Source organism: Somniosus microcephalus, chromosome 25 (genome assembly GCF_052327205.1).
Source record: "Somniosus microcephalus isolate GS21.2 chromosome 25, FLI_Smic_1.0, whole genome shotgun sequence".
NCBI lineage: Eukaryota > Metazoa > Chordata > Chondrichthyes > Squaliformes > Somniosidae > Somniosus > Somniosus microcephalus.
This window is the reverse complement of record NC_141011.1, coordinates 28,862,249-28,886,860: the sequence shown is the minus strand read 5'-3', so window position 1 is coordinate 28,886,860 and position 24,612 is coordinate 28,862,249. Positions and strand designations below refer to the sequence as shown.

Genomic DNA, 24,612 nt, shown 5'->3' with positions numbered 1-24,612 from the left:
AATATGGAGTTAACCCTCGTAATAAGCTTCCCTTTTCTCCCTGGATTGCAAGCAGTTCCCTCTGGATGTATCCCTTCGATCGAGTGGCTATGATAATACTGTCTGGTACAACTAACCCGAGGAATACTATGGGATTACCAGACCTACTATTTGAGGCAATACTGAAGTGCATTGAAGACTTTCTGCAGTATTATATTTGGCTTTGGTTTAAACATAAAGTATTGATGCACATTCTTTGGATATGAAATATTTCTATGAAGATAGAGTACTCTTGTGATCTACTATTTTCCTGGAAGGATATTACAGCCAATGATTTTCAACAGGAATACATGCAAGGAAAACTGAAGAATGAGGACGTAACAGATACAGTTATCATGGGTCTACAAATCTGTACTGTTTATTTTGTTTCTCCCTGATTGGATCTTATGGATATTTATGGGCTAAAGATAAAATATTAGAAACTTTTAAACATTTGGAATGTCATTTTCCCCGTATAATGGAATAGAGGTCATTATCTCTTCAACATGGGATTATATGCATCCTAAAGTAGTTGTATGGCAGAGTGGATTACCTGGTTTGTGTTTGACACACTTCTTGATTCTACTTTATTGTACCAGTGGACTATCAAACAAGGGAAAACTATTAGTGGATTCGTTACTTTTTAACTTTCAGATCAAATGTGAAAAGATTTTATAACAATTGAATGGCTACTGACTGCTAGAAAATGGATAATAAATGCCTTCTACTAGAAGAAAGCCCTGTGCTCTGGGAGTAACGGGTATAGTTGCTTAATATCGACTCAAGAATTGGGCTACATCTATCTACCGACATACGTCCAATTGAACGCACTCCGCCATCTCAGAAAGGTCTTGGGGTTTAGGAGTTACTTTTTAACGTTGGGAGCTATCTGTTTTCAGGCGAATGTACTTAACACTGGCAATGGAAGTTTATCTTTCTTGGGCGTTCAGTTTTCTTGATACAATCCCCAAATCAATGCGGCACTAGCACTATCCGAAGTTGGATTACCCCTTTAAGAGGGGACCAAATTGGGAATGTTTGTACACTTTTCTCTCCCTAGATTTAATTGGGATTTAGGTCGTGTTTACTGCAGTCTAAAAAGGTTGGTATGTCCTGCCATGTGTATCTTAGCCCCTCTCCTAACCCAGTCAACCCTTCCTTTCCACTAACTCCAGTAGTCATTAGCACTGCTAGAAATTCAAACAGCACTTTAGCCAATAGAATCTCACTGCCTTGCAGCTCTGTTAGCTCCTCTGCCTGTCTCTGTGTCTTTCATGGATTAGGAGTTTGTATTTGTTGTATGTCAGCTGATGGCAGTAACGCTTTGGAATCAGCTTGCTTCTTCTGATTGCTGAAAGGTCAGTGTAAAATGATTCCACAGTACATTGTAAGCTCAGTTCCGTAACTGTAGCTAACAAATTAAGTCAAGTTGACACTGTGCATAGTTTAGTGGCTTTGCTACTCCGTGTTTCCTGAATCTGTAGAATGTCAACAAAAACCTAATAACATTTTAACAGCTTGTGTGGGAGAAATTAGAATGGAAAGGGACAAAAATTACCAGAATGAAAATAAGGTAACTTCGTAATAATGTAAAATCCAGAAATGAAAATAACCACATTCCTGGATATAGTTAGCGTATTTTTACTGAGGTAAAATATTTAGCAAATTAATCAGCCTATGGTGAATCCGGTTCTACAATCATCGTTTCTATAGCTTTAATGCCTGATAATTAGAAATTGTAACAAGCTTAATAAAATTAGTAAAGTATAAAATGCATTAGGAAATGGGGAATTAACTGGTTAACTATAAAGGATGGATATTGGAAGAAAGCAAGCAGGTGATTTTTTTTATAAAGCAATGTGTTTTCTTGAATATAGTAAAAAAAAATATTAGTAGTTTTGTGGGATTCAGTGTTTTTGTCTGTGTGTCTGGAGCTGAATGCTGGCCATTACTTTTTCCTCAGTGAATCAGGCTAGCCTTTTTGTCATCTTTTGGACCCCATAATCCCACGGCAAGCAACCAACAACGTTACTTAATTTTTGGTACAACTTTTAATGTTCTGCCAAGTACGTGCCATGGGGATCTCACTTGGAAGTGTAGGCACAGGTTCATCTTTCAGCAAATGTATTTGATTGTGTCCTTTTCAAAGTGGTTACAGAGGGTTAGCCAATTGTGATATTCACAGATGAATCACCATCATCTTGTATAGATAATCAGCACAACTGCTGTTGCTGCTCCTTAATTCCTGCTTTCTTCCAATCATGAGTTTTCTGGTTAAACACTCGATACAAAATGGTTTTCCTCATAGTTTGCGATGTGATGGTTAGAGCCCTTAGGAATTGATTTGGTGTATGACACAATATCTAAAAATGTAAGAACTTCCTGAGTGGTTTAAAAAAAAAAATCAGTTGTGTAATTTAAAGTGATGAATAGTTAGAGCAGAGGGAAGAGATAGTGGGAGAATTCTTACTGTGAAAAGATCAAAAACTCTTAGTGTATTGCAAATATTACTTGTGTGTTAGCACCTGGGAATTGGAAAACGTTGAAGCTCTACAGATGTCTAATTCGAAAAGTCAAATTAAAGAGAAACCTGATGCCAACTATTATAGATAGCAGCTACTGAACACATTGCTATTGCTAATTTCTCTATTGTTTCCATATACTGTACTCTCTAGTTAAAATTCAAATGCTTATTTTCCCAGAGCTTAGAATGGGCAATTTGGGGAACTTTTTGCTATGTTGCTGATGCTTGACAGATTCTTATTTTTTCCTCCTCTTCCCCCTCCCCCAACAAAACACAGGGCTTCTGATAACAGGGAGCGTACTTATGATCACAGTGCCTATGGACACCACGATCGTACAGCGGCAGGGTTTGATCGTCCCAGACATTATGAACAGGATTATTATAGAGATCCTCGGGATCGAACTATACAACACGGAGTTTATTATGGGTCAAGAAGTCGAAGTCCAACTCGATTTGAAGCTCATGATCCACGTTATGAACAAAGAGGGAGGGAACAGTTTGCAATATCGAGTGTAGTGCACCGAGACCTCTACAGGGAAGATATTACTCGGGAAGTAAGAGGGAGACGGCAGGAAAAAAATTATCAGCACAGCAGGAGTCGATCCCCACATTCCTCACGGTCAGGAAACCAGTCCCCACAGCGATCTAGCCAAGCATCAAGATCACGGCGATCTCCCAGTGGCAGTGGGTCCAGGAGTAGGTCATCAAGCAGTGATTCAGTCAGCAGCAGCAGTAGTACCAGCAGTGACAGGTAGGTGGAGAGGAGCATACCACCAATAGTTCCCACCGACTACATCCCATTTGATATCAGAGCAAAGGGGATCATTTGCCTATTGTTTTTACCAGTCATCAGAAAAGGTGAAGTGTACAAGTTGGTAATTCAACATTTAAAAGATTCTGCTTGTTATTGTCTGTTCTTTATGCTGCCAAGTTTTTGTTTTAATCCTTATGCTACCAAATTCTTGTTTTAATCTTTCTTCCTGAGAGTTTCTTAAAATTAAGTATTTAAAATAAAGGAAAAAATTAGCACAAAATCCTCTTTTGACAAAACCTGTGATGTACCTGTGTGATGCAAAAGTGATAACATTGTTGTCACTAGGATTTCAATAATGTTTTGTAGTAAGGATGTGACATTTTCATGCCGTGTCCATTGAACTGTGGAAAACACCCAGCAGTACAGTTGCTCTTCCAAAAGTGGGTTGCATCTGGAAAGATAATTTTGTATACAACACTAGGGTAACGTACTGGTGGGAGCAATTTGAGGTGATAGGATAATTGCATATGCTTAAGTGTAATTTTTTGCCCCATATGACATTTTGGTACCAATAAGTTTGGCAGCAGTATTTTTCACATTTAAATGTAGGTCCTTCCCACAGATGACTGATGTTCAGTCCAGGATGAGCACTGCGATGGTTGTTGTATCTGACTGTCCATTCAGTTGTTTTGTGCTGAGAAAAATAAATTTGCATTATTTCAGTTACATATGTTTTTAAATGCACCAATTTGCTTATAGAGGGAAGGTATTGTGTGGCATTGCACATCTTGTGCTTATAATGTAATATTATAAGACTTCTTACCAAATGTGCCATCTCACACTTTTCTATTTTGAAATTCATTTGCCATTTATACTCCCATTCTGCAAGTTTAATAATATCATCTTAAATTTTGTAGCAGTTGTCTTCAGTATTAACTATACCCCCCAATATAGTGTCTTCCCAAATTTTGAAATTGTAGTTCTAATTCCCAAGTCCAAATCGTTTATGTAAATTGCAAACAACATTACCGATCCCTGTGTAACACCACTTCCCACCTTCCGTCAGTCTGAGTAAATACCTTTAACCCCATCTCTCTCTTTTCTGTTTTGTAGCCAGCTTGCTATCCATTCTGCTACTTGTCCCCTGAGTCCACATGCTCTGACCTTAGTCATGAGTCCACTATGTGGTACCTTATTGAAGGCTTTTTGAAAATTCAAGTATATTATATCTGCTGCAGTACCCTTATCTACTCTTTCTGTTACTTCTTCAAAGAATGGTCAAGCATGACCTTCCCTTTTGAAATCTGTGCTGACTATTATATTTTCAGTTTTTCTATTACATCTTTGAGTAAAGGTTCCATTATCTTTCCTAATACTGCCGTTAAGCTAACTGGTCTGTAGTTCCCTGGTTCTATCTTCCTTTTTAAATATAGGCATAACATTATCTGTCCCCCAGTCCTCTGGCACTATTCCCTTTTCTAATTAATTTTTATAAATATAATAGTGCCTCTGCTATCACTTCCTGAGTTTCTTTTAGTATGCATGGAACATGTGTGGGACTTAGCCTCTTCAGAAGTGGGTAATCTTTGTGAGAAAGCACAGGGCAACCCGTAAAATGGGTTCCTCTGAGGAAATGCCCAAATAGCCTTTGATTTTGAAGTGGAGCATATATTTTGTCAGAGACCTGGTGTGTGTTTAAGGCCCATACTTTTTACTATCTGACACTGTGCCTTTCAAAGTGTTTTTAGGAACTGCATCAATCCAACAACAACTTGTATTTATATAGCGCCTTTAACGTAGTAAAACGTCCCAAGGCGCTTCACAGGAGTATTCTAAGACATACAAAAAAAATCTGACACCGAGCCACATAAGGAGAAATTAGGGCAGATGTAGGTTTTAAGGAGCGTCTTTAAGGAGGAAAGAGAGGTGGAGAGGTTTAGGGAGGGAATTCCAGAGCTTAGGGCCATGGCAACTGAAGGCACGGCCACCGATAGTTGAGCGATTAAAATTGAGGATGCACAAGAGGCCACAGTTAGAGGAGCGCAGATATCACGGGGGTGGGGGTTGTGGGGCTGGAGGACATTACAGAGATAGCGAAGGGCGAGGCCCTGGAGGGATTTGAAAACAAGGATGAGAATTTTGAAATAGAGATGTTGCTTAACCAGTAGCCAATGTAGATCATCGAGCACAGGGGTGATGGGTGGTAATATATATTCTGAATAAGTAACCTGTGTTTTGGTGCTTTATATAGGTCAGGAGCTGTGTTGATGTGTTTTATGCAAATACACTTTCTTTGCATGGGAATTTTGTGGTAGTATTGAAATCAGTCTGTATTCCTTTTATAGATATAATAAAATAGATGAAAGTAAATGGCACTGGTTCCCTTGAGATATGAAACTGAAAAATGTTACTTTATTATGTAAATATCATACTTTTTAGTGCATGTTTCTGACTGAACTTCAGATCTCCAAGAATAAGCTGCGAAGCAGAATTTATGGATTTTGTTGGCGATGACATTGAGTGCATGACAGCTGTCACCAGCCCTGGGGTTAGATTTGGATGTGTAGTGTCACAGTTATCAGCTAACTGTTTAATCGACTCCATACCTAAACAAGTTCACCAGAGGTTCAGGATTGAAAACACCACTCCTCCCTTAAAACAATACAGCATAAATGGGGTGTTTGTTTGTCTCAATTATTAAACTTTTTGTCTGAGAAGATCTGACAAATGCAGTTACCCTTTGTCACTTAATTGATCAATGTGATCGAACTTAGATGGCCTGGTGGCCAGTGGTTTGGGTAAAACAACTCGCTGTACCACAAAACTGCAGGATAGAGGATCTCCTAATTATTCTCCACAAGTTAGTTCCTGAATGGAAGCTAAGCATATCTCAAAGGAAAGAGGGGGAAATTGGTGGGTATGTTATTTCCAGGTTGTTCATACAATTTTTCAAAGCTGGGTATGCAGTGGAATAAGCAAAGCCTTGTGAGCGAGCCACCTGCCTATCCCCTGAAAAAGGCACATGACATAAGTGGTCAGGAGACAAATGTAAATGATATAAAAACAGTGCTAAAGCAGCCTTAACCTTTATTGGTAATAGCATAAACACAAAGATCAAGCATGGTAAAGAATCAAAGCCCTCTAGTATTATCAGGGAGGTTTGCATTAATCCCGGAACCTGTTGGAACCTGGGATAATGTTCCTAGAGTCAATCACTGTTAATGCATTGCATGATGTTCTTAAAACAGCTACAATATCATTTAAATATGTAGCCCTACTTCGTTGTATTGCTGAGTTAATGACGTGTGAGTTTACTAAAAAGTACTCTGGCTGTAATCCATCCTTGGCTAACCTTGTTTACCTTACTACTCTTGATTGATTCAGAAGTAGATGAGCAGTAGAAGTGGTGCAGTTAATTGCTCCCAGCCCCACCCATGTTGATCTTCAAATTGCAAAGCAGGAGATTCACAGCAGAAAAAACAGGTGTGAATCTCCAGCATATATATTAATTTTTGCAGTGAATAAAGTCACAGTACATTTTTTGGGCTGGTAATTTTAATGCTGCCTAGTAAATAAACTGAATAGGGGGCACAGGTAAGCATAGATGCTATGAGATTGCGCTCAATTGGGGCTGTCCTGATTTTGGTCTTGCAGAGTAAAAAGGGTTAAATTGTCATGCACCCATGATCATTTGTAATATCTGTCCATTGGTGTACTGTCCATTCATTTTAACAACCCACAACTCTGGATTGACAAGACAAATGCAGTTTTTCTTCAGAGTTGAATCTTGATAAACAACAACAAGTTGTATTTAAATAATACTGCATGTAGAAAAATATCCCACGGCACTTCACAGGTGCATAAGGAATATATAAATGTTGAGCCAAAGAAGAAGATCTTAGGGCTGACCAAAAGCTTGGTCAAAGAGATGGGTTTTAAGAAAGGTCTTAAAGATTCATGGGCAGAGGGATTTAGGTGGGGAATTTCTAGGTGGCTGAAGACCAGTGGTGGCGTGAAGGGAGACTGATGTGTCAAGAAATGTTCAATTTAGATCAGGTATACTTAATTGAATTGTACAGTTCACTCACTAATTATTCGTAAAGTTCTGGGATTAATGCAAACCTCCCTGATAATACTAGAGGGCTTTGGTTCTTTACCATGCTTGATCTTTGTGTTTATGCTATTACCAATAAAGGTTAAGACTGCTTTAGCACTGTTTTTATATCATTTACATTTGTCTCCTGACCACTTATGTCATGTGCCTTTTTCAGGGGATAGGCAGGTGGCTCGCTCACAAGGCTTTGCTTATTCCACTGCATACCCAGCTTTGAAAAATTGTATGAACAACCTGGAAATAACACCCACCAATTTCCCCCTCTTTCCTTTGAGATATGCTTAGCTTCCATTCAGGAACTAACTTGTGGAGAATAATTAGGAGATCCTCTATCCTGCAGTTTTGTGGTACCGTGAGTTGTTCTACCCAAACCACTGGCCACCAGGCCATCTAAGTTCGACCACATTGATCAATTAAGTGAACAGAAACTATTGGTTGGTTAATTAATTAAATAAAGCCTGAAAAATTTAGATGTTGAAATATCCCGTTACCCGTGCATTCAGTAAAAATTGGACACCTTGCCTCACTTACTCTGTCAAAATAATTTCTGATGTTTTGTCATGTTCTAGCAACAGCATTCAAGCCCAGTCCCTCCCCCGTCCCCATGCAAAATATTCATAAGTTGCTATACTCCGTTTTCCTCTTGCTTTTGTCAGCAACTCTAGATATTTCATTGTTTCGTGAAACTAAATATTCTTAACTGTTACAAGAATCTGACACAATTTTGAGTGGCTTTTTATTGGCTCACAAAGAAATTGGTACATTCAAGGAGAACATTCTTGTGCTGTAAAGTACAGAGGCCAGAAGGCCTTGCATATGCATAGCCGAACTCCATAGAAAGTAGAACAAACGTTCCCTTTTAAACAAATAGAGCCGCGCTAATGAGGTAGCCATGTATAGCCCTCATTACACTGCAGTGTGTAGCTGTCAGGTCAGGCAGCATCTGTGGAGAGAGAAACAGAGTTAACGTTTCAGATCGATGACCTTTCGTCAGAACTGTTCTGACGAAAGTTCATCGACCTGAAATGTTAACTCTGTTTCTTTCTCCACAGATGCTGCCTGACCTGCTGAGTATTTCCAGCATTTTGTTTTTATTTCAGATTTCCAGCATCCGCAGTATTTTGCTTTTGTATTGGTGTATAGTTGACCTTTGTACGGCATCCACAGTTTCCAATTTCAGAAGCCAATGAACAATGGGAATATTCTGTATCCCGACTTTCCCTAGATAGAGGTTTAAACCAACTCTGAGCTAAAGGATATTTGAGCATGGCCTATATAAATTAGGTGAATTCTAATCCTCAATATTTTTTTGAGTACTACAGTATATTAGTGCTCAAGAGCAAGTCCCATTCAATATTATTCATGCTATAAGGGTACATTTGTAATATGTGCATTCAATTTGAATCAGTACTGTTGATATGTGCAGCCTCTGTTCAAGTATATTAGTATAAAGCAGGATTTGGTGTTGGGAAGTTAATCAGTGGAACCAGATTTTGGAAGATTGGCATGGTTGATTACTGAGCACACAGAATGAGGAATTGGCAAGTAATGTCGGTGCTGCCTGTGGGCTTTATTTCCTCTTGGCTATTGTTTAGGCAGGTGTTGTGGGAGTCATTGTACCTGCTGTTAGATTGGCCAATGTAAGAGCAGTTATATGATGTCAGTTAATTAAGTCATAGATGTTCACCCAATACAGCAATAAATCATTTAAAAATGTAAATAGACCTAAACTATTTAATGACTTGGATTTAATCTTCAAACCCAGTGACTGAGCGGGTAAAGTAGTTTTGTATTTTTATGTTTTACTGGTGTTGGATCCCATTGTTAGATTTATTTAAATTCGGAACAATAGATTCTGTGGCTCCTTCGATGATGCAGCTGGTTAAGATGGTGAGTCAATAAGCCATCCAGATCTGGAAGACCCCAGGTTTAATTTCTGGTCTGTGATGAATTAGCTGATCTTTGCCAGGATGGTTTATGTACTCCCCATGACCTTTGCTGTAAGTGTACAAGAGAAGAAGAAGAGAGGACATGTGGATAGTGGCTGAGCACAAGTTTGAGCTTGGCTGTGATGCTCTCCATGATAAAATAGTCTGACATTTGTTGTTGAGACTTGCCCACTTGGGTGAGGTACTGGATACCAACCATTGTATGTGGAGTTGTACCCAAAGAGGAATCAATTAGAAATTGTTGCAAAAATTGTGAGAAGTTTAACAAATTTAGAAAAATGTATTGTAAATTTATTATCTAATATAGTTGCAAAAAATGTCCTTTGAGGATGTAAAAGTATATTTTGTATGGATTAGTGTTTTTGTAGGTGCAGTATCAATCAACATTCATGTTCTGTTTCATTAACGTGAGGTCTTCTGAATTGTGTTTGTACATATGCTACTGTGGAAAACCATTCAAGAATAGTGACCATCAAAAAAGTAAGCAGTCTAAGTGCTTCAAGCACTTTAATTATTCCAGTCTGTGTAAAATAAGGGAAAACGTTGATCAATCGTGAATGTGTGTATTGTGAAATAGATTGTTGGGCATAATTCAGTTACAAAGTGAACAGATTACATTATTTATTCCAATTATAAGATATCATGACACTCTACAACTCATTACTTTAGCCCAACAATCCAAATGTAAAATTTATTGCAATTCAGGAATGGTCCAGAGATTGTAGTTGAGGTACAGATATGGATTAAAAGTTGCTTGCATGTGGCCAAGCTTTTTAAATAGAATTGGAGATATAACAAACAAGGTTTTGTGTTCTATGTTTTGAGTTTCAAAGCTGCAAATTCTTTGATCCTATCAAAACCGTTCATAATTTTAAAACCCTTTATTAAATTTCCTCTTTGCATTCTCTGCTCCATCAGAAATAGTTCCAGTTTCTTGAGTCTCTCCTAATAACTATAGTTTCCATTACCTCGCATCATTCTTTTTTTTATTTGTTCATGGGATGAGGGCATCGCTGGCAAGGCCAACATTTATTACCCATCCCAAATCAAATCAAATCAAAATCAAATCACTTTTATTGTCATTGTTAGTGCACAAGTGCAGTACAACGAAATGTAGGCTTGCGGCTCCCGAGAGTGTACATTTGGATTAAGACATTTAAACATTTAGCATACATTTGGCTTATAGTATATTAACATAAACATAACCATAATAAAGTGCATTGGCAGATGTGCAGGCTTTAGAGTTTATTTGTGGAGTTCAGTAGGATGACAGCCCTGGGAAAGAAGCTGTTCCTAAATCTGGTCGTACGGGTGCGAATGCATCTGTAGCGTCTCCCAGATGGCAGGAGGGCGAACAGACTGTGGCTGGGGTGGGTAGGGTCTTTGATGATGGACCGTGACCTCCGTAGACAGCGTTTCTGGTATATGTGCTCTATGGTCGGTAGCCGGGTGCCGGTAATGCGTTGGGCAGTTTTGACTACCCGCTGCAGGGCTTTCCGGTCATAGGAGCTACAGCTGCCATACCATACTGTGATACAGTTTGTCAGGATGCTCTCTATAGTGCAGCGGTAAAAGTTAGAGAGGATCAGGGGTGACAGGTTACATCCCTTCAGCCTCCTTAGGAAATATAGGCGCTGCTGGGCCTTCTTCACCAGAGAGGAGGTGTTGAGGGACCAGGAGAGGTCTTCCGTGATGTGGACTCCGAGGAACTTAAAGCTGTCCACCCTTTCCACCACAGCCCCATTGATGTGGATGGGGGTGTGACTTCCGCCTTTTGACTTCCTGAAGTCCACAATGATTTCTTTGGTTTTCTTGATGTTAAGGGCCAGGTTGTTATCGGCGCACCGCTTCACGAGATGCCGGACCTCCTCCCTGTTGCCCTTGAGAAGGGGGTGGTCCGCCACCTTCTTGAACCGCTGCAGTCAGTGTGGTGAAGGTACTCCCACAGTGCTGTTCGGTAGGGAGTTCCAAGATTTTGACCCAGCGACGATGAAGGAACGGCGATATACTTCCAAGTCAGGGTGGTGTGTGACTTGGAGGTGGTGGTGTTCCCATGCACCTGCTGCCCTTGTCCTTGTCGTGGGTTTGGAAGGTGCTGCTGAAGCCTTGGCGAGTTGCTGCAGTGCATCTTGTAGATGGTACACACTGCAGCCATGGTGCGCCGGTGGTGGAGGGAGTGGTGAATATATGCTGCACACTCTCAATGGCTTTAATATCCTTTCTTCTGTAATGGGGTGCCCAAAGATGCGCAGTGCTTCTAACTATGACCTAACCATTGCCTTGTGCAAATTTATCATCACCGTGAAACTCTTGTGCTCTGCCCATGTTCATAAAACCCAAAATGATATTGGCCTTTTATACGGCTTTATCTACCTGCATACTCGTACTTTCATGGAATGATTTGTTTGAACCTGGAAGTGCACCTGTTCATCCAGTGAGTGTATACTCCCATTACTTGTTTTTCCTCCCAAAATATATTACCTCCCACTTCCCTACGTTAAATTGCACCTGTCTGCCTATTCCACTAACCTATTTGTCTTCCTGAAGTGTTTTACAGTCTTTCTTGCTGTTTGCCAAACTCCCTACTTTTGTGTCATCTGTAAATTTCAATATCATGTTCCAACCCATCTCCAATCTGAGCAACGCACCTTTTACTCCATACCCTTTGTTTCCTGTCCATCAACAAATTTTCTGTGCACTATTTTTCTTGTTATACCATACACCTGAAATTTTGTAACAAACCTCCCGTATGACACCTTATCAAATGCCTTCTGAAAATCTATGTACATTATATGTATTGCGTTCTGTTTATCTAGTCAGTCACCTCTTCAAAAAAAATTAAATTTGTCAAACATAACATGCCTTTAACATATCTGTGCTAACTGTCCTTGATTAACCTTTGTATTTCTAAACACTCACTAATTTTATCTTGAGTTATGGATTCTAAGAATTTGCCTGCAGCTGAGAGTAACTAATCTATAGTTACTCGGTTTATCTATCTCTCCTTTCTTGAACATACTTTCTTGGCTATACTGTGGTCCCCTGGCACAATTTGCATATTGAAGGAAGATTGTTATTAAAACTGTAAATTCCTAAGTTTTAGTTTTATTGCAGTATTTTTTTTTAACAATTGTCCTTTGATTATTGACCGGTGTTCAATAATATAAACTGATTGTTAGTGTGCAGAAAGTGATTTTTGGTGGTTAATTATTAACTAAAGCTTTGGTAGAAACTGTTGCTGTAAATATGAATGTATCCCCCTTTTTTAAAGCATGTCTGAGTCAGAGCTGCGGAGTCATTGACTGAATATAGCAGGTGCATATGAATAGGATCAACAGCTAATGACTAGAAAGGGGAATTGAAAGTCTGAATTTACTTGGCAGTAAAGGTCACAGAGCAGGTTTCTTAATAGCTCATAGGGAAAGCATATTTTGGCTTTTTTAAAGGTTGGGAGAGCAAGGTGGTTTGGCAAGACTTCATCTTATGTAATATTTATTTGTTAGCTAAAGCAGCCTGTATATTGCTTTTATTGTAATTCAAATTTTGGGCCTCCACTGGGCGATGGACAATTATTTCACAGCATATATACTGGGAGCCAGCTCCTGGCTACCACCCTCCCAGAATCTGAATTATAGCAACAATATAAATGCAGCTTAAATGCGTATGTGTTTACTGACTTGTGCTCCATGCATAGCTAATAGTTACAATCCTTTGAGAAACTTCCTAGTGCAGTGTGTCTACAGTATCCATTTTCAATTATCTTTCATTTGTAGACTGGGAATATGGCTTATTTAATGTATATTTATGTGGTTTTAGGGATATTGGAGTCATGGAAAAATAAGGACGATAAAAGACCACCAGGCCCCTAAATGCTTTCCTTATTCAATAGGTTGGCTGTCCTTCTCTCATTCCTGTAGGCTAACGTGGCAGCCAGTTTGCACACAACAGGGTCCCCCAAACATCAATGCGATCAAAGACCAATTCATTAGTTTTGGTGGTGTTGGTTGAGGGATAAATGTTGGCCAGAACACAGAATCACAGAAACCCCACAGTGCAGATAGAGGCCATTTCGGCCCATCGAGCCTGCACCGACACATATCCCACCCGATCCCCGTAACCCCACATATTTAATCCCCCTAACACTAAGGGTCAATTTTATCATAGCCAAATCAACCTAACCCGCACATCTTTGGACTGTGGGAGGAAACCGGAGCACCCGGAGGAAACCCACGCAAACACGGGGAGAATGTGCAAACTCCACACAGACAGTCACCCGAGGCCGGATTCGAACCCGGGTCCCTGGCGCTGTGAGGCAACAGTGCTAACCACTATGCCACCGTGCTGTCCTTCTCTCATTCCTGTAGGCTAACGTGGCAGCCAGTTTGCACACAACAGGGTCCCCCAAACATCAATGCGATCAAAGACCAATTCATTAGTTTTGGTGGTGTTGGTTGAGGGATAAATGTTGGCCAGAACACCTGGAGAACTCCCCTGCTCTTCGAATAATGCCATGCGATCTTTTACATCTACCTCAACAGGTAGCTAGGGCCTCGATTTAATGCTTCATCTGTCCGATGGCATCTCGATCAATGCAGTACTCCTCCAGTACTTCTAACAACGACTTAAATTTGCACTTGTAGAAGAAAGCTATCAAAGGATATGAGGGTAAAGAAGGGAGATGGAAGGATTATAGATGGCTGTACCATTGGAGCTAACAATGAGTTGATTAGTCTTCTGTAGCAACATTTCTTTGATACCACAGATTTTGTACCTGGAAATTGTACCAGTTTTTCAGCAAAGTGGACTTAAAACCTTAACAGCTAATAATACATTGCGGTAATTATCTCTCCTTATTTAGTCCTTCTCCCTTTCCTTCTGTATCTTTTTCATCTGGCACTTTCTCAATTAAATATCAAAAAATGAGTAACTTTAGTGCTCAGGTGATCATACTCCGTGTGCCCTCAAGAGTTGGGTAGTGAAATTGTACTGTAACTAATGAAATTGAAATGCAGACGTGTAGAAACCTACAGCATAAATCAGTATTCTATGAAATATGTGAGTAATCTGACCTTTTATCTCTGAGCAAACTTGTTCTCATGATGATGGAGAGTCTGGTTCTATTCACTGTGTGTGCCCCCCCCCCCCCCAACTCCTGTGAAATTCCTCTGTTTTTAAAGGCTTGCATTGGCAATATGGGTTTCCTGTTTGTTTTGAATTCTAAACTGTTTAAAATTTTCCCGCCATAAACATTTGGAAGACATGTTACATAATGTGGATATAAAGCACGGAGCAGGAAAAAGGAATGAGATAATTATGCTTCTATTGTACATGATGATGAGCTGTATATCTTAAAGGCATCCATCCAAACTGGTCAATTGCCCAAATAGCTGTGGAATGAAGTTCCATTATGGTTGATGTCCTTAATGATATTAATGAGTTCTTTACCTGTATAAAAGGACACCGCAGAGAATTGCAAATAAACTATTTTCTGGATTAAAACATTATATGCGTGCAAATTTGTATCAGATTTAAGAGTACAAAAATATTCAATATTCCAAAACCGTCTACAGAAATTAAATTTGATAATTTATTGCACCTATCAGTTTTGGAGTTCTCCCAGGGAATATGTAAGGCACAGTTTTTGTGTGCTTCTAACTTAATTTCTGTATTTAAAACTATAGGATTCTGACAAAAATAAACAAGATTACAGCAACTGCCAAGATTGCGAAGCACATGGAGATGGTTTAGTAATCATTTAACCCTTAGAAATCAAAGCTGATTATATCTTATGACATTTATTTCAAGAAGATTTTATCATTAGAAAGCTTTTTGACTGATGTTTTGACTGAAAATGTTTTGGGAGAACCCGAGATTGAGATTGCATGGTGCAGATTGGTCAGCTCAGCCTCACTTGATTCCCTGGCTGCGCACTCACCCAGCTCGTGTGGTTGGCAGATTGAAATGTCCAATAAAGCCAGCTATGAATTCAACCGCACAAATGTGGGTAACATGATCAGAGCATAAAGTGCTTTGCCCCTTTTAGCAGAATATATCTGAATCCATACTAGTTTTATTATGTCACTAAATGTGTACTGCATAATAAAGAGAACCCATCTGGCTTTCAGAATAAATATGCTTAAATGCCTGGAGATTTAGTTAAACATGGTAAACATTGCACATAAAAGCCCATGTGGATCATTGTCTGAGGCTGTTGTGTCACATGAATTGTGTGCAAAATAAGGTTGTTGCAGCTGGCACAAAATAGCTTCAGCGTAGTTTTATTTTTCCTCCATATTCATCGACATGCTGAGATTGTAGTTTTGATTGAACCAAAATTGTTTTTTTAATGTTTATGAATGAATATTCTAAAAAAAAAGTGTCGAAGTAGAGTTGACTTTGTGACCTACAAAGGGAAGCGATTGATTTCTGCAAAACAATTAGTCTGTGTCGGTGTGAAGAGCTGCACTCCGGTGAAGTGGACTGGAACACAGAATGCTGTAATATTTTTGATTTTTATTCTGAAGTTTGTGAGTGAAAAGGGAATACCACCAATTGAGGAACAGAATAGTAACGTTGTGTAACTGGATACCATCTTAAGCAGGCTTATTTTGGCAAACTGTTCCATGCTGTACGAGTTGAAAAGCTTGCATCTGAATATAGCAAAAGCAAGAACTGCTTGTTTGGCTTCTCGGAGCTAGTTTGAACTGGAAATATCCAGTTTGACTTGGCAGCTGGCCATGTCACAGTAGTAATACGAGCTTCACTTCCTTCTCTGATTGAGTCCGGGGGGGGGGGTGGGAGGGAGGTGGAGGATAGAGGGGAGGCGGCATGTGACTGGCAGGAGTCTGCGGTTAACCCAGGGGGAGGAGGGGTTACATTCTCAGCCAGTGGACTGTGAAGTGCCTGTCAATTAACTTGCAGATGTTACTGCTGCCCAAATAAAGTGGAGCAGACGTGGGGGAGAGTGGCTGAGCTCTCTGGAAATGACTTCAGAGATTAAATGCCTTTATGAGGGATTTCTAACAGCTGTGCATGTTGTAATTTAGAAAAACCTTGCATGTTATTTTTGAATTTGAGAATTTCTCTTGGATTTTCATTACATTTGGCTCAAAAGATTTTCGAGTATAAAATGTTATGCACTTAATGAATATAATTTATACAGTTTAAGGTCGTCGTTGTGGCTTTTGGTGACTTTTATCAAACGATGTAAAAGATACTGGTACATTTCTGTAGAACTAATTATGTTTAATTCCATTAATTAGTTTGTATTTTTATTAGACAGCTTCCTTTGTTACCCTCCTCATAGATAATTACTTGAAAAGAGCACCAGTGAGTCACTGTTATGCAATTGCAATGAATTGTTTTTATCTTCATGTATGTTGCTGCGTTTTTGACCCACTACCACGTTTTTGCAAAAAAAGGCCCACTCAGCCTTGGTAGTTAAACTGCTTGTATCTACAGAAATCTTTACAATGCCGTCAAAGGGATCCTGTCTATTCTTGCTCTCTTCCACTACACCATGCACTTCATGTGCATTGTGTAGATGCAGTGCTTTAGTGTGGAGTTAATTTGATCCCCTGAAAAATGCTTTGCAGAAACCATTTACAGTAATTGCACAATTTGCAGAGGGGCTCTGCTAACTTTCTACTCAATGCCTCCCAGGACCACATTAACCTATATTCCACAGGGCTGGAAGTGCTAATTGTATTAGCAATTTTAAAGTGCATTGGTCAGATTCAAAGTTGGTGAGCCAATAGTAATATAAATAAGCACCTGCTTCATTAATTTTCATAATTTTTGCTTTCATAAAAGTCTGTAAGTTGCTAAATTTCTCTTACTCCCCCCCCCCCCACCCCCCCCCCATCCTTTCCTTTTGTCTGTCTTGGTTTTTTAATTATTTTTTGAACTTTTTTCTTGCATCATAGCAAATTCCACGCCCCCCCTTACTTGTTTGCTCCCTGACAATGATCTTTCAGTGTACTTAGAATCTCCTTTCTTCTACAACAATAGGAAAGAACAGTCCACATTGCGATAGAATCAAAAGTTGGCAGTATCTTTAGAAGCTCTGTTCAGTTGCGCAAGTGTTAGAACTGAAAATGTCTCCCCAGGGAAATTGTTACTGAAAAGTCCTATAAGTTTGTGGAAATTGCCTTATTTGCTTTCTTTATTTAGCCGAAGAAAAATACTTTGTGGCTACTTGAAGTGACTTTATATTATAGCAAACTGGGGTGTGTAAATCCTGCCATTTCCTCTTTTGTTTATCAATATTATTTAAAACAATCTTATGTCTACATACACTACTTGTATGTGTCACTTGACTTTCTGTTAATTTTTGAGTTAACTTTTCCATTATAAATTCCCATGTCCACATGCATAATGGGAAGTGCCTATGTAAACTTGTCACTCTGTTTGCTCAATTTTTCTACTGGGCTGCGCAGTCTGGCCATTAGGTTCCCATAATGCTTTCTAAAATATTTTTTTCAACTGCCATTTTTCCCCCTCCGTAATTGAAATTTATGATGTCCAATAAAAGTGTAATCAACAAAAAAATTTACCTATTTCACAATAATATGATGACTTGAATTGTCTTTTGTGTCTTCTAATGCCTTCAATAAATATTTTGCTAGAAGGACTCGGCCTCTCCCAAAGCCTAGACTTGCAGTTGATATATTGGTCCAGTGCTGTGGCGCTGTGAGCTGAATTGGAATTGTACAGTCTTGAGCCGTGTGCCGTGTATCTAGATTCCGAGGATACATCAGTACTGTCAGTCACCTGTACTGATCGATTTTTTAGAGTTTCTAACAGTTCCGCTCAGAAGTTTTTCAGAATTATTTGAAGAATAGCGAATGGACACATTACAAAGCAGTAGTAAAGTTCATAGTAAGATAGCAAAATACTGCAGATGCTGGAAATCCGAAATAACAACAGAAAATGCTGGAAAAACTCAGCAGGCCAGGCAACATCCATGGAGAGAAATTAGAGTCAACGTTTCGGGTCAAAACCCTTTTTCAAAACTGGAAAGGAAATGAAATAGATCGAAGGCAGGGCTGCGATAGAACAAAAGAAGTAAAGAAGTATTCAAAACCAGACGAGCTGGTAATAGGACAGTGGAGACAAAAGCCGGCTCAGATTAGGTGTGAAGTGTACTGGCAGGATGAGAGACAGCTGCCATGTGGGAGAGAGAAAGAAAAAAAAGGAAAGGGGGGGGGAAGGGAAGACCCAAAACAAAGGGGTGGAAAAAATATATATAAGTAAAAATGTAATAGGGGCCGAGGTTATGATCTGAAATTGTTGAACTCGATATTGAGTCCGGAAGGCTGCAAAGTGCCTAATCGGAAGATGATAGCATTCCTTTTAAAAAGAGAGGGTGTGTGAAAAGGGAGAGAGAAAGAAATGGCTGAGACAGGAAGAGGGGTGAGAACGGATGAGAGGTGAGGGGGGAGAAAGTGTGTGTTTCTCGTTATGTAATGTTACTTTACTTCAGTCTTTTAAAAAAAAAAAAATGAATTTTTAAGCTAGCTAATTACTTCACCTGTGGGTTTTTGTTGCCAGTTAGAAAAGGTTAATACTAATGGTTTACACCTGGGACAAAGATTCTAAATTCTAACAGTTTTGAAACAGTATAGGAGAGACAGAAAGGCAGATAGGTCAACTATTTTCTCATTCTAATTTGATAGCTTTTTAAAAAATAAATGAATTTTGAAGGCAGAGGAAATATAATGATAGAAAATAGATGGGAAGGGAGGTAGAGGGCGAGGGAGGCCTCTGGCCTTTGCCACTCAACTTTGAGGGGAATGGATGGGAGGTTAAGGGTGAGGTGAGTGACATTGGGACAAAGAGCAGAGCAGGATAAAAGGGTTGAGTAGGTTGTTCAGAGGGGAAGAGGTTAAGGATAGTGAGGGGAGTGATGGGTATTGGTAAGGGTAGGGGGCACAAGGGAAGCATGGTGTTAAGGAGAAGCACAAGTCATTGGGGATGGGGATTGGACAGGAGCCACTGAGAGCCACATTTACCCCAAAACCTCTACCTCAAATGCAGCCTGCAACCTTTGGTGGCTCTTTCCCCCACATATCACCACCTCTGACTTGAAAGAAAGGGAGACAAGCAAAAAGAAGTTAAGGGGAGAACGAGAGAGGCTGACAGATGGACAGGAACAGCAACATGAAGGCACTAGGGACAGATAAGGGAAATACCATATTCTCTGACTTACCATGTGCAACATCATGGAGTTCAACTGGTAATATATTGAAAATCTTGCATCTGTGCACATTTCTTGTTTCAACTTTTCAATTATAAATTCCATTATATACATTTAGAATGGAAACTTGCCTACATAAAGCTGTAATTACACAATCTCGCACAGCGCCCCAGTTTTGCATTTTCCAGCACATTCATCTGTACTGCAGGGAAACTCCCATGCTTCAGCCAACGCCATACAACAAATAATAAACGATGAAAGGTCATCGACCCGAAACGTTAACTCTGTTTCTCTCTCTACAGATGCTGCCTGACCTGCTGAGTATTTCCAGCATTTTTGTTTTTTAAATAGTATTATTTAAAAATAAGGACAGAATGTATGACTTTAAATGGGGCCTGAATTATGCCTGTATGTCCTGTTTCAATTATACCCCATCTTTTAACCTTGCTTCACCTGAAGACTATACTTTCTAACTAGTTATATTAAAGAAACTTTACATATGCACACTTCTTCTCTAACGCACATTGTCTAATTCAAACTTCTGTTTCACACTTTAAATAGAAAATAAACAAAGTAGTCATTTGTGATGTACAGAACAACTTGTGGAATAGAAAATACCAGAGCCACAATCTTGCCATCTTTCGAATGGGATGTTAAACCCTGTTTACCCACTCAGGTGGAGGTAAAAGACCCCAAATCACTATTCAAAGAAGAGCAGTGGAGGATTCTCTGTGTGATGACCCACCAATATTTATCCCTCCACCACTATCACTGAAACAGATTATCTGGTCATTTATTTCATTGCTGATTGTGGGAACTTCTGTGCGCAAATTAGCTGCTAGGTTTCCCTACATTACAACAGTAACTACACTTCAAAAAATAATTCATTGGCTGTGAAGTTGGGTTAACCTGAGGTTGTGAAGGATGCTATATAAATGCAGGTTCTTCTGTCTGTCTTTTTTAATTGACCTTCCCACCAAGCCAAGCTTCTGATCTCCGGTCTGAATAGCAATTCACCTTTGAATGAACCCATCCAGTGCTTACTTATGAATTAGACTTTGTAGCCTTAAAGGGACGCACTTTAGCAGAAGAATAATACATTATATTTTACATGGTATAATGTATGGTATAAAAGCACACCCACTTACCATAAGATATGCTCATTTCCTGTGCCATGCTTGTGCCTGTCATGTATAAAGACTTACCTGGCCACTGTCTGAGGCTGAACCAGACCGTTTGCCAACATTCCTGCTGAGCTGCGTGGCCGCGCAGCAGTCTGGAAGTCAACCGCAGGCTGCTCGCCAGCTTTTCAGTGGAAATAACCACGCATGCGCGAGAATTTGAATGAGCCAGGCAGCCAGTTAAAGGGACCGCGTAAGGAAAAAAAATTATAGGGAACATTGCCGTTCACTAGTACGATAGCAAAATACTGCAGATGTTGGAAATCCGAAATAACAACAGAAAATGCTGGAAAAACTCAGCAAGTCAGGCAACATCCGTGGAGAGAAATTTGAGTTGACGTTTCGGGTTTGACCCTTCTTCAAAACTGGAGAGAAAAGGAACTAGATCGAAGGCAGGGCTACCCTGATCATGAGCTGAGCTCCCGACCCCATATCCTCTCCATCACCATGACCACCTCCGTAACATCGCCCGGCTCTGACCCTGCCGGGCTCCAACCCTGCCGTAGCTCATCTGCTGCTGAATCCCTCATCCATGCCTTTGATACCTCTAAGCTTGACTATTCCAATGCGCTCCTGGCTGGTCTCCCACCTTCTACCCTAGATTAGCTTGTGCTTATCCAAGACCAGCCAAATAAATACTGTGGCTACAAGAGCAGGTCAGAGGCTGAGTATTCTGCAGCGAGTGTCTCACCTTATGACTCCCCAAAGCCTTTCCATCATCTACAAGACACAAGTCAGGCGTGTGATGGAATACTCTCCACTTGCCTGGATGAGTGCAGCTCCAACAACACTCACGAACTCGACACCATCCAGGACAAAGCAGCCCGCTTTTTCGGCACCCCATCCACCACCGGCGCACCGTGGCTGCAGTATGTACCATTTACAAGATGCACTGCAGCAACTCACCAAGGCTTCTTCAACAGCACCTCTCAAACGCGCGACCTCTACCACCTGGAAAGACGAGGGCAGCAGGCGCTTGGGAACACCGTCACCTCCCAAGTTCCCCTCCCAAGTTACATACCATCCTGATTTGGAAATAAATCGCCGTTCCTTCATCGTCACTGGCTCAAAATCCTGGAACTCCCTCCCTAACAGCACTGTGGGAGTACCGTCACCACACGGACTGCAACGGTTCAAAAAGGTGGCTCACCACCACCTTGTCGAGGGCAATTAGGAATGGTCAATAAATTCTGGCCTTGCCAGCGACGCCCACATCCCAGGAACGAATATAAAAAAAAATCTGCTACCTGTATCTTAACTCACACCAAGTCATGTTCACCTATCGCCCTTGTGTTTGCTAACTGAAGTTGGCTCCCAGTCCGGCAATGCCTCAATTTTAAAATTCCCTTTTCATGTTTTCAAAACTCTCCATGGCCTTACCCCTGCCTATCTCTGTATCCTCCTCCAGTCCTACAAGCCTTCAAGATCTCTGCACTCCTCCAATTTTGGCATCTTGTGCATCCCCGATTTTAGCCTTGGCCCTAAGCTCTGGAATTCCCTCCCTAAACCTCTCCTCCTCTCTACCTCGCTCCTTTTAAGATGCTCCTTAAAACCTACCTCTTTGACCTCATCTGTCCTAATATCTCCTTCTGTGGCTCGGTAGCAAATTTTGATTGACAATGCTCCTGTGAAGAGCCTTGGGACGTTTTACTATGCTAAAGGCGCTATATAAATGCGAGTTTTTGTTGTTGTTGAGGTGTAAAGTTAGTATTGTCAAATAATTTTTTATACTGGATCAAATACAGCTTCTCCGGTAAAAGAAGTGTAAGTTGCACTGGTCTCTTATCTAGGTGCGCCATCTAGCTCTGCAGTCCACTTTTGGTGCTGGTTATGCAAAGCCATATTCAAACTCTTCTTCAGAGACACCTGCAGTCATGTGCGTTGGTGTAGTAAATCTGTTCTTGACATAGCTAAGGAATGTTTACCTTGCTTCTAACGAGTCACCGTATTTTTATTCAAATGTAGATAAAACAACTGCCAAGAATTTTCCTCAAATAAGTAGTGTCAGAAATCATTTCAATGCACTGAGGATACCAGGGTATTACATAGAATGTACACGGCAGAAACAGGCCATTCGGCCCAATTGGTCCATGCCTTCTATTCCCTTCTCCCTCATGTGTTTATATCTAGCTTCACCTTAAATGCACCTGTTCATAGGCTTACGTTTCCACTGTGCTCAGGGTCGATCATTTTTAGGTACTTGCTGCTGTTTGATGTGGGTGGATTTGAGCACTGTACTGTCAGAGGACATGTGCCATAGTACAATTTGTGCTTCAGTTTGAGAATGTAAAGAAACCCCTCCATTAATTCAGTTTGGACTATCCAGGCAAATGTTGTTTAACAAATTGAGCAGTGGACTTCCATCATTCAGGCAAAATGCATTGAATACAATAGGCCAAATCTTGCTGGAGCAGCGCATCTCGCGGCGTGTGCCGTTATTTAGACTTTTTCCCGCACCCTTCAGCTCAAATATAATTTGGGCCGTAAGTTGCTGGAAGTGTGAGCTCATAACGGCACGGCGAAGGCAACGGGGCATCTGGGACCTTAGTCAACGATGGGACCAATAATGAGGTTTAAGGATTGAGAAAGAAACAGAGGAACGACTGAGAAGGAGAGTAAATTAGAGTCAAATCCGGTAATCATACTGCTTGTCCAACAGTTCTGGATGAGCAAAAATGTTCTCCAATTAAATAGTGGGAAGACCGAAGCCATTGTTTTTGGTCCCTGCCACAAACTCCGTTCCCTAGCCACTGACTCCATCCCTCTCCCTAACATCTGTCTGAGGCTGAACCACACTGTTCGTAACCTCGGTGTCATATTTGACCCTGAACTGAGCTTCCGACCACACACCCGCAGCATAAAATAGACTGCCTACTTCCACCTCCGTAACATCGCCCATCTCCGCCCTTGCCTCAGCTCATCCGCTGCTGAAACCCTCATCCATGCCTTTGTTACCTCTAGACTTGACTATTCCAATGCACCCCTGGCTGGCCTCCCACATTCTACCCTACGTAAACTTGAGGTTATCCAAAACTCGGCTGCCCGAGTCCTAACCCACACCAAGTCCCGTTCGCCTATCACCCCTGTGCTCGCTGACCTACATTAACTCCTGGTTAAGCAGCGCCTCGATTTCAAAATTCTTACCCCCTTGTTTTCAAATCCCTCCATGGCCTTGCCCATTCCTATCTCTGTAATCTCCTCCAGCCCCACAACCACCTGAGATATCTGCGCTCCTCTATTTCTGCCCTCTTGAGGATCCCTGATTATAATCGCTCAACCTTTGGTGGTTGTGCCTTCTGTTGCCTAGGCCCTAAGCTCTGGAATGCCCTCCCTAAACCGCTCCGCCTCTCTACCTCCCTTTCCTCCTTTAAGACGCTTCTTAAAACCTACCTTTTTGGTCACCTGCCCTAATTTCTCCTTATGTGGATCGGTGTCAAAATTGTTGTCTTAAAATACTCCTGTGCAGCGCCTTGGGATGTTTTACTACGTTAAAGGCGCTATATAAGTACAAGTTGTTGTTGTAAAGAAAGATTGGATTAAGAGAAGAGCGAGACAAATTAAAAGTAATAAAAAAAAGTAAACATTTTTAATTTTAATTTTTTTTAATCTCTAAGAAGAATTCACTACTTGTAGGAATGAGACTCCACGGTTTACATTATTCTCTGTGTGGGCCAGAGAGGTTGGCATTGCTTTAACAATTATCACTTGTGCTGTTAAATACAAGCCCTAACTTTCTGCGGAGAGTTTAATGGGCAATTAATGTGCAAATCCATCAAGTTCCTAAAAATTTCGGCGAGGTTGAGGGCGAGCTGCCGTTTGTGCGAGGCAAATGGAGGATCGGCGTAAATCAACCAGAAAGTTATGGACATTCACA

General features: G+C 40.6%; 1 protein-coding gene across 4 annotated transcripts in view; it reads left to right on the top strand.

Annotated features, from left to right (window-relative positions):
* The window catches only part of spen (spen family transcriptional repressor), a 106,014-nt gene that overhangs the window by 35,903 nt on the left and 45,499 nt on the right, over positions 1 to 24,612 (top strand). For all 4 annotated transcript variants that reach the window (XM_085966987.1, XM_085966988.1, XM_085966989.1 and 1 more), the window contains exon 3: positions 2,820 to 3,293. In XM_085966987.1, the coding sequence (XP_085823113.1) occupies positions 2,820 to 3,293 (474 nt within the window). The remainder of the gene's footprint in view (positions 1 to 2,819; positions 3,294 to 24,612) is intronic.